At 36.1% G+C, this 14,506-nt stretch overlaps 1 protein-coding gene across 1 annotated transcript in view; it reads right to left on the bottom strand.

Annotated features, from left to right (window-relative positions):
- Positions 1–14,506, bottom strand: part of DNAH14 (dynein axonemal heavy chain 14) — a 341,496-nt gene that overhangs the window by 269,022 nt on the left and 57,968 nt on the right. Inside the window, exons 6-8 of the mRNA XM_021064261.1 lie at positions 12,921–13,073; positions 11,290–11,402; positions 3,095–3,157 (exon numbers count right to left, since the gene is read on the bottom strand). Coding sequence (XP_020919920.1) covers positions 3,095–3,157; positions 11,290–11,402; positions 12,921–13,073 — 329 coding nt within the window. The remainder of the gene's footprint in view (positions 1–3,094; positions 3,158–11,289; positions 11,403–12,920; positions 13,074–14,506) is intronic.

Genomic DNA, 14,506 nt, shown 5'->3' with positions numbered 1-14,506 from the left:
GTAACATTCTTGAGAAGACAAAATTATAGAACTGGAGAACAGATTAGTGTTTGCCACAGGCTAAGGACAGAGTGGGAGTGAGAGAGAATTGAATATAGCTATTAAAGAGTTACATATCAGAGAGAAGCTGAAAGCCTTCCCACTAAAATCTGGAACAAGACAAGAATGCCCACTCTCACCACTTTTATTCAATATAGTTCTGGAAAAAAAATACATAAATAGTTCTGGAGGTCCTAGCCACAGCAATTAGATTAAAAAAAAAAAGCAAATAAAAGGTATCCAAATTGGAAGGGAAGAGGAAAAATTATCACTATATGCAGATGGCATGATGCTATATACAGAAAACCCTAAGGACTCCACACAAAAACTACTTGAACTGATTTACAAATTTGGCAAAGTAGGAGGATACAAGATTAACATTCAAAACTCAGCTGTATTTCTATATAATGACAATGAAATATTAGAAAAGGAATATTTTAAAAAACACCCTTTAAAATCGCACCCTCCCAAATTAAATACCTAGGAATAAACCTGACCAAGTTGGAGAACTAAAAAACATTAAGGAAATTAAAGAGGATTCAAAGAAAGGGAAAGATATCCCATGCTCCTGGATCAGAAGAATTAATATCATTAAAATGGCCATACTACCCAAAGCAATCTACTGATTTAATGAAATCCCTATAAAATTACCCATGAAATCTTTCACAGAACTAGAACAAATAATCCAAAAATTTATTTGGAACTATAAAAGACCCAGAACTGCCAAAGCAATCCAGAGGAAAAGAAAACAAAGCAGAAGGCATAACTCTCCCATAATTGGATAATGTTACAAGGTGACAGTAATCAAGATGGTGTGGTCGTGGTACAAAAACCAGACATACGGGTCAATGGAACAGACTAGAGAATCCAGAAATAAACCCAGACACCTATGATCAATTAATATTTGACAAAGGAAGCAGGAATATAAAATGGTTGAGAAAGACAGTCTCTTCAGCAAGTGGAATTGGGACAACTGGACAGCAGCAGGTAATCAATGAAATCAGAACACATCCTCACACTACACACCAAAATAAACTCAAAATGGTTAAAGACTTAAATATAAGGCAAGACACCATAAAACCCCTAAAAGAGAACATAGACAAAACATTCTCTGACATCAATCATACAAATGATTTCTTAAGTAAGTTTCCCAAGGAAAGGGAAATAAAAATAATAATAAACAAATGGGACCTAATCAAACTTACAAGCTTTTGCACAGCAAAGGAAGCCATAAACAAAGTGAAAAGACAACCACCGGACTGGGAGAAAATAGTTGCAAATGATGCAACTGACAAGGGCTTAATCTCTAAAATATACGAACAACTTACACCAAGTCAACAACAAAAAATAAACAAATCAAAAAATGGGCAGAAGATCTAAATAGACATTTCTCCAAAGAAGACATACAAAAGGCCAGCAGGCACATGAAAAAATGCTCAACATCACTAATTATTACAGAAATGCAAATCAAAACTACAATGAGCTACCACCACACTGGTCAAAATGGCTACCATTACTAAGCCTACAAATAAAAAATGCTAGAGAGGGTGTGGAAAAAAGGGAACCCTCCTACATGATGACGGAAATGTAAATTGTACAAACACTATGGAAACCAGTATGGAGGTTCCTCAGAAAGCTAAATATAGAACTACTAAATGACCTAGTAATCCAACTCCTGGGCATATATCCAGACAAAACTACAATTCAAAAAGATATATACACCCATAAGTTCAGATCAGCACTATTCACAATAGCCAGGACATGGAAACAACCTAAATATCCCCTGACAGATGTGGTACATATACACAATGGAATACTACTGAGCCATTAAAAAATAACGAAATAATGCCATTTTCAGCAATGTGGATGCAACTGGAGATTCTCATCCTAAGTGAAGTCAGTCAGAAAGAGAAAGACAAGTACCATATGATATCACTTATTTGCAAATCTAAAATATGGCACACATGAACCTATTACAAAACAGAAACAGACTCACAGACATAGAGGACCAGACTTGTGGTTGCCAAGGGGGAAAGGGGAGGGAGTGGGATGGATGGAGACTTTGGGGTTGGTGGATGCCAACTACTACATTTAAAATGGATAAGCAATGAAGCACTGTAAAGCACAGGGAACTATATCCAGTCTCTTGGGATAGAACATGTTGGAAGATAATATAAGAAAAAGAATGTATATATATGCATGACTAGATCACTTTTTTGTATAGCAGAAATTGGCACAACATTGCAAATCAACTATACTTTACTAAAAAAAAAAAAAAAGTGAAAAACAAGTCAACATATAAAGTCAATGCTCTGGTCGTCATACCAAATGTTTGCAAGATGTTACCACTGAGGAAAACTGGGTAAAAGGTACATGAGATCTCTCTGAATCATTTCTTAAAACTGTATTTCCATCATAATTATATAAAAGTCAAAAAGCTTAATAGCAACAATGAAACTTGACTGCAAAATAGAATTAACTGTCATCTATCTTGTTAGATCAAGTGACCAAAACTCATCACAGCTTCTTCATAGCACTATGATTTCTGCACACTACAGAATGTTATACTGGGAAATTTAAAAAGCAGTTCTTATATTTATATATAATACATACTATGTTAAATATAAACAATGCTGATAGTCTTTAAAAATAAAATGGGATAAATTTAAGCATAAAAGGTATAGAATATGACTTTCCAATCAACTGAGTGAAAATTAATTTCTATCTCTTTGCATAATACATATTTAAAATAAAGTGGGAGTTCTCTTTGCAGTTCAGCAGGTTATGAACCCGACTAGTATCCAGGAGAATGTGGGTTTAATCCCTGGTCTCACTTAGTGGGTTAAGGATCTGGTGTTGCCATGAGCTGCAGTGTAGGTCACAGACATGGCTCAGATTCCGAGTTGCTGTGGCTATGGTGTAGGCCAGCATCTGTGGCCCCAATTTGACCCCCTAGCCTGGGAATTTCTATACGCCACAGGGCCCCTCAGAAAAAGCAAATAATAATAAGGTTTCCTCTTGAAGTTTTTATGAATGTAATCATATCAAGACTTACCTGCTCTTCTCTGTCTTAATTCTTCTAACAGTCAATTTCCAAGTAACAAATGACTTATTAATTCTGAAAAGAAAAACACTCCTTATATTCTATATTCATAAATCATGTATTAATAGAATAAATGAATAATAATCTGAGTAAGGCTTAGTAATAATAGAAAATTCCATAGAACATGTTTCATTCATCCTGAGTTACCTAAAGTAAATACTAAGCCATATCACTTTTCTCCCCAACTTTCAATAGAATATATGGAGAAAGTAAATGTAAATAAAAGTCACTATTATTCTCAGAGATGCATAATTAATTTAGTTGCAACATAAATATAAAAACCATGTCACTTTCCCTTATAGTTTTATTGGCTTACTACTTTTAAAAGAGAATCAGGAGTTCCCGTCGTGGCGCAGTGGTTAACGAATCCAACTAGGAACCATGAGGTTGCGGGTTCGGTCCCTGCCCTTGCTCAGTGGGTTAACGATCCGGCGTTGCCGTGAGCTGTGGTGTAGGTTGCAGACGCGGCTTGGATCCTGCGTTGCTATGGCTCTGGCGTAGGCTGGTGGCTACAGCTCCGATTCAACCCCTAGCCTGGGAACCTCCATATGCCGTGGGAGTGGCCCAAGAAATAGCAACAACAACAACAACAACAAAAGACAAAAGACAAAAAAAAAAAAAAAAAAAGAGAATCATTTTTCAAGAAGAGTTAAGATTTAATTTTCAATGATAATGAAAAGGTACATTAATAAGAAGTCAATATAAAAAATTAATATACTGGAGTTCCCATTGTGGCGCAGTGGTCAACAAATCCGACTAGGAACCATGAGGTTGCAGATTCAATCCCTGGCCTAGCTCAGTGGGTTAAGGATCTGCTGTGAGCTGTGGTGTAGGTCACAGAGGTGGCTCGGATCCCACATTTCTGTGGCTCTGGTGTAGGCCAGTGACTACAGCTCCGATTAGACCCCTAGCCTGGGAACCTCCATATGCCATGGGTGCAGCCCTAGAAAAGGCAAAAAGACAAAAAATAATAATAATAATTAATATACAGACTAAATTTTCCCCCCAAAGACATAGGGTGACTAAATGACAAAAAACACAAGAACCATACATATGCTGCCTACAGGAGACTTACATCAGATCTAGAGACACACCAGAGACTGAAACGAGGGGATGGAAAAAGGTACTTCCACACAAATGGAAATCAAAAGAAAACTGGAAAAAATACTAATATCAGACAAAAGACTGATAAAAGACTTTTAAAAGAGACACAAAGACACCATATAATGAGCAAAGGATCAAACCAAGAGGAAGATACAACTGTAAATATACATGCAACCAACATAGGGGCATCTAAATATATAAGGCAAATATTAACAGACATAAATGGAGAAATTGGGTTTTTCCAATCTAGGAAACCAAATCCAATCCAGTAACATAACTTAATAGTAGGGGACTTTAACATCAATAGACAAATCATCCAGGCAGAAAATCAATAGAAACACAGGCCTTAACACATTAGATCAAATGGGCTTATTTGATACATAGAGAGTATTCCATCTGAAAGCAACAGAATATACATTCTTTTCAAAGGCACATAGAACATTCTCTATGATAAATCACATGCTAGGCCACAAAACAAGCCTTGGTAAATTTAAAACTGAAATCATATCAAGCACCTATTCCAACTACAGTACAATGATACTAGAATTTACCTATAAGAAAAAAAAAACTTCAAAAATCAAAAACACGTGGAGGCTTTTGAGAAATTTCTATACTGTTGTCCATGGTGGCTGTGCCAATATACATTCCTACCAACAGTGTACAAGGGTTCTCTTTTCCCCATGTCCTAGCCAACACTTGTTATTTTTCTTTTGATGACAGCCATTCTGATAAGTGTGAGGTAAAATCTCATTAACATTTTGATTTGCATTTCCCTGATGACTAGTGATGTTGAACATCTTTTCATATGCCTGTTGGCCATCTGCATTTCCTCATTAAAACAGTCTATTCAGTTCTTCTACCCATTTTTAAATTGGTTTTTTTTTAATGTTGTTATATGAGCTGTTTAAATATGTTAGATATCAATCCCTTTATTTGTTGTATCATTGGAAAATAATTTTTCCCATTCAGTTGTCTTTTCCTGCTGTCAGTAGTTTCCTTTACTGTGCAAAGGCTTTTAAGTTTCAGCAGGTCCCATTTGTTTACTTTTGATTTTATTTCCTGTACTGGATGGATCCAAAAAATATTGCCACAATTTATGTCAAAGAATTTCTACATATATTTCCCTTGAGTTTTATAGTATGTGGTCATACATTTAGTTCTTTAACCCATTTTGAGTTTATTTTTGTATATGGTATTAGAGAATGTTCTAATTTCACTCTTGTAGCTGTCCAGTTTCCCAGCACTACTTATTGAAGAGACTTTTTCCATTGTATATTCTTGCTTCCTTTGTCATAGATTAGTTGACGAAAATCTGTGCATTTATTTCCAGGCTCTTTATTCTGTTCTGCTGATCTATGTGTCTGTTTTTTTGTGTCAATACCATACCGTTTTCATTACTGTAGCTTTGTAGTATAGTCTCAAGTCAGGGAGTGTGATTCTTCCATATTCTTCTTTCTCAAGACTGTTTTGGCTATTTGAGGTCTTCTGTTTCCACACAAATTTGAAATTTTTTTTTTCATTTTGTGAAAAATGCTATTGGTATTTTGATAGGGTTTGCACTGAATCTGTAGATTGCCTTAGGTAACTTGGTCATTTTTAAAACACTGATTCTTTCAATTCAAGAACATGGTATATCTTTCCATTTGTTTTGTCTTTGATTACTTTAAAAAAATGTGGGGGGTATAGTTGATTTACAGTGTTCCGACAATTTCTGCTGTACAATAAAGTGACCCAGTTTATACATATACATTCTTTTTCTCATATCATCTTTCATCATGTTCCATCACAAGTGATTGGATATAGTTCCCTGTGCTATACAGTGGGACCTCATTTCTTATCCACTCCAAATGTAATAGTTTGCATCTAACACCAAACTTTCATCAGTGTCTAATAGTTTTTGGAATGCAGGTCTTTTACCTTTTAGGTAGGTTTATTCCTAGATATTTTATTATTTTTTGGTGGAATTGTTTCCTTAATTTGTCTCTGAGAGTTTATTTTTTGTTGTATAGAAATGCAACCAATTTCTGTATATTAATTTAGTATCCTATACCTTTACAGAATTCAATGATCAATTCTAGTAGTTTCCTAGTGGCATCTTTAGGATTTTCTATGCATAGTGTCATGTCTTCTACAAACAACAATATTTTTACTTCTTCCTTTCACATTTGGATTCTTTTTGTTTCTTTTTCTTCTCAGGTAGCTATGGCTAGAACTTTCAAAATTATGTTGAATAAAAGTGGTGAGAGTGGGCATCCTTATCTTGTTCCTGGTATTAGAGGAAATGATTTCAGCTTTTCATTGTTGGGCATGATGTTAGCTGTGGGTGTGTCATATATAGCCTTTATTATTTTGAGGTATGTTCTCTCTATACCCACTTTATGGAGAGTATTTATCATAAATGGATGTTCGATTTTATCAAAAGCTTTTTCTTCATCTATTGAGATGATTACATGTGTTTTATTCTTGAATGTTTTAATGTTTGGTGTATCACACTGATTAATTTACAGACATTGAAAAAACCTTGCAGTCCCTTGGGATGAATCCCACTTGATCACGGTGTATGATCTTTTTAATGTCATTGGATTTGGTTTGCTAGTATTTTTTTTTAAGATTTTTGCATCTACTGTTCATCAGTGTTATTGGCCTGTAACTTATTTTGTGATATCTTTGTCTGGCTTTGGTAGCAGCATAATGCTGGTCTCACAGAATAAGTTCAGAATTGTCCCTTTCTTGGTAGTTTTTTGCAATTTGAGAAGGGTAAATGTTAACTATTCTCCAAATGTTTGGTAGAATTCATCTGTGAAGCCACCTGGCCCTGGACTTTTGTTTATTGGGGGTTTTATTTTTTTTAATTTTTTAGCTTTTTAGGGCCAAATCTGCAGCATATGGAGGTTCCCAGGCTAGGGGTCTAATTGGAGCTACAGCTGCTGGCCTTTGCCACAGCAACGCCAGATCTGAGCCATGTCTGTGACCTACACCACAGCTTAGGGCATACGGAAGTTCCCAGGCTAGGGGTCCAACCACAACTGTAGCCACCACCCAGAGCCAGAGCAATGCGGGATCTGAACTGTGTCTGCAACCTACACCACAGCTCATGGCAACACTGGATCCTTTTTTTTTTTGGTCTTTTTGCTATTTCTTTGGGCCGCTCCTGCGGCATATGGAGGTTCCCAGGCTAGGGGTCCAATCGGAGCTGTAGCTGCCAGCCTACGCTGGAGCCACAGCAACGCGGGATCCAAGCCGCGTCTGCAACCTACACCACAGCTCACGGCAACGCCGGATCGTTAACCCACTGAGCAAGGGCAGGGATCGAACCTGCAACCTCATGGTTCCTAGTCGGATTCGTTAACCACTGCGTCACGACGGGAACTTTTTTTTTTTTTTGTCTTTTTGGATCCTTAACCCACTGAGCAAGGCCAGGGATCCAGGGATCGAACCCACAACCTCATGGATGCTAGATGGGTTCGCTAACCACTGAGCCGTGATGGGAAATCCTCTTTCTCTAGTTTTCAAAAAACTAAAAATAGAATATATGGCCCAGAAATCCCATCCCTGGATACATATTGGAAAAAAAAACCCCACAAAACCCTAACTCATAGAGATGCATGCATTTCAATGTTCATAGCAGCATTATTTACAATTGCCAAGTTATGGGAGCAACCTAAGTGTCTGCCAACAGATGAGCTAATAAGGTAGATGTGGTATATACACAATGGAATGCTATTCAGCCATAAAAAAGAATGAAATTTTGTCATTTGCAGCAATATGGATGGAATTGGAAGGCATTATGCTAAGTGAAATAAGTTGGACATAGAAAGACAAATACTGTATGATATCACTTAAATGTAGAATCTAAAAAAATACAACAAACTAGTGAATATAACAAAAAAAGTAGCATACTCACAGATATAGAGAATAAACTGGTGGTTACCATGGGCAGACAACATAGGAGTGGGGGAGTGGGAGATACAAAGTATTGGGTGTAGACTGGCCCAAGATGTATTATACAACACAAGGAGTATAGCCAATATTTTTAATTGTAAATGGAAAATAACCTTTAAAAATTGTATGAAACTATAAAATTTTTTTAAAAGATAATATATATCATTTTGATATTATTTAATACTTGTGTTTTTGTTTTCACTTTTTGGCTGCACATGCAGCATGTAGAAGTTCCTGGGCCAGGGATCAAACCCGCACCACAGCTGTAACCTGAACCACAATGACAATGCTGGTTCTTAACTCGCTATGCCACTAGGGAACTCCAACACTTGTGTTTTTAAAAGGATGCATTCATCCTTTTAAAAACTGAAAAAACCTACAAGGGAAGGAATGGGAAAGTTTCCCTGGTGATTTATTCACCATCCTTGATTTTCACACATGAAATAAACATGGTCAACTGTTTCTGAAAACCTTCCTTAATTTCTCTAAATGAACAGTGCCATCTATTTCATGCACTTGTGGGACTAGTCTGGTACCTTATCACAATCTTTCCCTTAGCAGTTTTTCCATCCTGGTGAAAACAATCATTCTTTTTTTTTTTTTTTTTTTTTTTTTTTGTCTTTTTATTTAGAGCCAAACCCACAGTATATGGAAGTTCCCAGGCTAGGAGTCGAATTGGATCTGTAGCTGCCAGCCTACACCACAGCCATGGCAATGTGGGATCCAAGCCACTTCTGCAACCTATACCACAGCTCATGGCAATGGCATATCCTTAACCCACTGAGCAAGGCCAGGGATTGAACCTGAGTCCTCATGGATACTAGCCGGGTTCGCTACCACTGAGCCACGACAGGAACACCCTAAAATAATCACTCTTAAACAAATGCTAAGATGTGATACGTGCCAAACTGAGATTCCTGATGCAGTAGGTAAGAGTGAGCGGGGAGGGGAAACTGGCAGGGATATAATGCCCAGGAGGCCAAACAACCAGCCAGTGTTAGTGACATCAGGGGTTGATTTTGAATCAAAGAAGACTGAAGGAGCCCTGGAGCCACCTGAGTGGTTCAAAAAGAATCTGGTGATGAGGCCGTGGGGACAAGAAATGCTCAGACAAATCTGACAACTTGAACCAGGCTCCAAAGAAGCATTCAAAAGAAGTTCCTATCTCACTCTAATCCAGTCACGGTACCTCAAGAGTATGCGCACCAGGCCAGAGAAATTAATCATCCAGAAAGTTCATGAGGTTAAAAAAGGAACAATGATGCTTGTTACTGTGTACACACCTCTGCACTACATACATGACATGACCACTTTAGGTCATTAATTTTCTATGTAAATATAACCTGTTACATTATTGATAAAAAAAATTAGAAAATATATTAAAAATCAAGTTCAAAATTCAAACGAATCTACAAATTTAAAGTTGACAAAAATTTAACTTACATTTTTCTTAACATATGATGAAGAAAATGAATCATTTTTGCTGTGGACATAGTGATGCCAAACGTCATATAAAACAATGATTCTTGCCCCAGTCCCAACTAGGTTTCCAAAGCCTAGTCAATGAAAATTATTTAGGGCAGAATAGACCCTGAGGATTTATTACAAGGCAAGGACACCAGGGGAAAGTGCAACAATGACACTTTAAATAAACAGATACAGAAAGTAATCCCTTGGATAAGATCACACACTAATAATCTAGAGTCAGAAACTTCTAGCTTCACTAATAGCGCCTAATTTACAAGGATGCAAGTATCATACATATTCTTAAAAAGAAACTTCTCAATTGTTAACACTACACTGCATGTAAGTTAGGTTCCAAACAATAGCTAAACCAGCTTCATCTTCTACCAACCTCTTAACACTTCAATGGAATCACTTCTACCTTTGAATACACATTAAACTTGTTCCTGCCTCAGAACTTTTAAACTTGCTGTATCCTCTGCCTGGAATGCTTCTCTCTCAAGACCTTCATGGGATGTGTCCTCTTCATCATTTAGGTCTCTGCTTAAACACATCTCTGGCCATCCTATCTAAAGTAGCAAGACACACACACACACACACACACACACACACCCTCTGTTTTATTATCTTTTTGGCCCTTACCACGATCTGAAATCTATTTATTTACTTATGCACTTATTTATTATCTATCTTCCTCTATTAGAATGTGAGATCTATAGGCACAGAGACCTTGCATATTTTTTCCCCAGGTGTGTCTCCAGTGCCCATAACAGTGTAACACAACATGTAACATAATAAACGTTTGTTTAGCAAGTGAATAACTTCTCTGCCACACAATCCATTTACTTCTCTTATAGAAAAGTTCCTGAGGTTTTTAGTTAGCCAACTACTTACCATATTAAATCTAACTATTTAAAACATTATCTCTTTTCCTAGTATATAGCAGATAGCAGCAGGAACAAGAAAAGACAGGCATTAGAGATGAAACAAAAGTTTATCAAACCAGATACCCACACTGCAAGAACATCATTCTGGGACTACTCTGTGAAGGCAGTACTACTCTGTTCAAAAAGTCTCAGGAATCCTGATGTGATGTGATGCAACTTACAACTAGATCAATTTAAAAATGATGACCTTAAATCAACAAGCTGCCCCCACCTCCCTAATTCTGTTTTGTTTTCCTTCATAATATTTCATGTCTACCTGACATTACACAGTCAAGCGTTCCTTTTATTATTTCTCATCCACTATAATCTAAGTTCTTTGAAAGCAAGACACTGGTTTGTTCGATCAGTATCCCAAGCATCAAGAAGGATGCTTGGTTCTTATCAGACCTTGAAGAATATTTATTTAATGAATAAATGAATGAAAAGCAAAAGGTAAGTTAATCATAGTCGATTTAAATTTGCTTAAGTATAAAACATCTTTTTCTTACAATGCTTATCCAAAAAGATTGAAATTAAGATTTTAAACAGGTATACTTCCCTTATCTAAAAAATTTTTATGAAATACCCCATTTCCTATAAAATGCTCCTTGAATATGGCATTACTGCAGTAGAACTCAGCTGTTATCCGGGCAATTGCAATTTCACCAGGATCATACTACAAATAATTGGTTTCAGTCTCATTCATCTCACCGAAAATGGGAAAATATCTTGAATTGCTGTAATAAATAGTAACATCTTCTTTCGTGTAGCCATTCCAAAGAAGGTACAAGTTCTGTTTCTTCTACACCACCTGTTTTAGTAACCTGCACATTTAAAGCACAAAACATGACCTTACTTCTTGAAAAAAATATACACTACTGTCAAGAAGTTAAGAAAACCTGTATTTGGCTCCTAACTATCTGCCTTTATTATTAAGCTTTTTCTACATCTGGCCTCTGCCACTGCATCTACACTCAAATTTGATTTCTCCTTACACACTGCTTCTATACTTGCCATTTTTAAAACTGTTTCTTGTTCTCCACTATAGAGAGGATGAGAGAAACTTCTTCACCCTGAGATACTTTTCACAAATCAGTATTTATTTTTAAGTCTTGTAACTCCCATGTTTTCTACAGAGTAATATTTGTGAACTTAAGTTTAACTACAGGGCTATAGTAGTTTCAAAGTGGGTAACAATCCCATTACCTAGCCAGATATCTCACTTGGACATGCGAAACAACCTGCTCTTCATCTCTTTCCAAGAGTCTCTCTCCCCCACCTAGAGGTAACATTTTCTTAAATTTCTTCATAAATACAAGGTGCCTGTATCAGCACATACGGATTTATGCGCACAGTTTTATTTATATAGAATGTGTTTCTTCCATTTCCAGTTGATAATGCGTATTAGAGGAGTTTCCGTATCTGCACATACAGATCGACTTCGTTTAGATGTGGTCCTGCCCACACAGAGGTTAACTGGGAGGCTGGAAGGGCAGAGGCTGGCAGGCAGACATTAAACAAATGATCAAAACACACAACTGCATAATTATAACTTGTGGTAAGTATCAAAGTACTATGTCAAAATATAATAGGGAGATTCCTACATCTGGGAATGAAGTTTCTTGCAAATCTGAGTAAATACTCCCTTATTTTTACAATTCCTGTTAGGCCAGCAAATGCCTGTTTTTGTTGTTGTAGTCGTTGTTAGTTTTACTTCTTCCTTTAAAAAATTACACTAATATATTAATAAAGTATTTGAGAGGTAAAAATAACTCTTTTTGTTTTGGTTTGGGTTTTTTTGCCTTTTCTATGGCCATTTCCCACGGCATATGGAGGTTCCCAGGCTAGGGGTCGAATCAGAGCTGCAGCCACTGGCCTAAACCAGAGCCACAGCAACGAGGGATCCGAGCCGCGTCTACGACCTACACCACAGCTCACGGCAACGTTGGCTCCTTAACCCACTGAGTGAGGTCAGGGATCAAACCCGCAACCTCATAGTTCCTAGTCAGATTCGTTAACCACTGCGCCACAACGGGAACTCCATAAAAATAATTCTTAAAATTGAATCCTCAAACCTAAAACTCTACAAAAAAGAAAAACAATGTTACTATTAAAAAAACTTCCTGCCGAATTGTATTGGGGAAATGACAATTAAAAAATAAAAAATTTTTTAAATTAAAAAAAAAAAAACTTCCTGCCAAGGAAGTTCTTAAACACAAACTTCATCAAACGAATGGGATTGTCTGAAACCCCAAAAGATAAATTTAACCAATTAAATTATAAAGTGAGTAATATTTTTTCATTATGATTCTGCAACTTGATAAAATCCACTGTAATATTACCTTTGAGATAAATGAAGCAGTAACAATCCAAAATTCTTTGCAATGTCTAGCCCTGTGGGCAGAGACCACCTGAAGATCATACGGATTATAAAGAACTTTAGAATTTTTCCGAGGGAGGCAATATACAAATTCTCCATCATCTTTCAAAGGTTTCTGAGGTTGAAAAGATTTTATTTAATTCACTTGATCAAATCAAATAGTAAAATGGCTGAACAGATTACTCAGTAAAGTGAAACAATGTTAATATAGATTAAAAAATAACTGAATGAAGCTACTACCAAATTGTGTCTACTCAAAGCTCAACAACATCAATCTTCTAAAGAACTTGATGACATGCCTTCTAATAAGTGTTTCACACATATTATCTTTGCAGTTATTCGCTTAAATTTGAGATCAAAGCCTTATCTTTTTAATCTCATTAAGTCAATACAGAAATTACTGTTTTGAGAAGTTAGGTGATTTTAGAAAAGCCACAAAGTCACAAAGTGGCAAAACAGGGATTTGAGTACACTATGACTCTAAACCCACATTCTGAGCTATTGCAATATACTAAATGCCTCTTCCTCATTAACCTGGCATTAAGAAATAAGTCGTTCTGCATCAGAAAGTTTTAAATGAAATTTATTTTTTAGCTTTGAAACTTTTAACTTTGTTGATGAAAACGCTACATGAAAGTCTCTTCTGAAAAATAAAATTTTATTATAAAAAGCGTTTAGTATTCTTTGTTCTAGCTTAGTGATGCCTTCAGAATCTGATGAATTGAGGAACTGAACAATTTCTCTTTATTCTAATTCAAAATTGGGGATCCAGTTTTATTTTCAAAAATATGTTTCCTCCCATGAGCACATTGTTTCTTCTCAATTGTCTCAGCTGTTTTGCTTTCTTATTTTGACTTCTGATATAATATCCCCTAGAAACCTTAAAAAATAAGTTTAAAACTGAAAATAAAATGAAATAAGCTCTGAATGATGACTAATATTGTACATGAACTTTGTTACAGTTATTTGACTACCTAAGGCATTTTTTGTTCTCAGTTTTGTCTCCAAAAAGTTGAGGTTACTAGAAACTTATTGTAGACAACATTATTCTAAATGGATCATAAATATAATAATCCAATTATAGAAGCATAAGTACACTATGACTCTAAACCCACATTCTGAGCTATTGCAATATACTAAATGTTCCAATTAAATTATTCTTTCAGTTAAAAACAAGTCTTTTTAATATTCTCAATTCTTTCTTCACATAAAAATGAAAATACTCTATACCTCTAACATGGTATTTTCATTTAATATCATGGCCTTATGATATTAAAGTTATACACAGCTATTTTTTTTTTCAAACTACTATGTCCACTCTCTGCCAGGCTCCATGCCACAAGCATTGTCTCATTCAATTTTCATAGCTCTCTATGGTGAGCACTACTTCTACAATGTCCATTTCAAGGTCAAAGATACTAAAGCTCACTGAGGTTAGGAACGTGCCCCAAACAACACAGTGAGCATTAAATAGATTCAGAACTAGGTGAAGCTGATTCCATCATGCATGTACTTTAATGCTGCCTCTGAATAATGACCAGAAGACCA

This window comes from Sus scrofa, chromosome 10 (genome assembly GCF_000003025.6).
Source record: "Sus scrofa isolate TJ Tabasco breed Duroc chromosome 10, Sscrofa11.1, whole genome shotgun sequence".
NCBI classification, from domain to species: Eukaryota; Metazoa; Chordata; class Mammalia; order Artiodactyla; family Suidae; genus Sus; species Sus scrofa.
The sequence above is the reverse complement of the archived record's forward strand: the minus strand, read 5'-3'. Positions and strand labels throughout refer to the sequence as shown.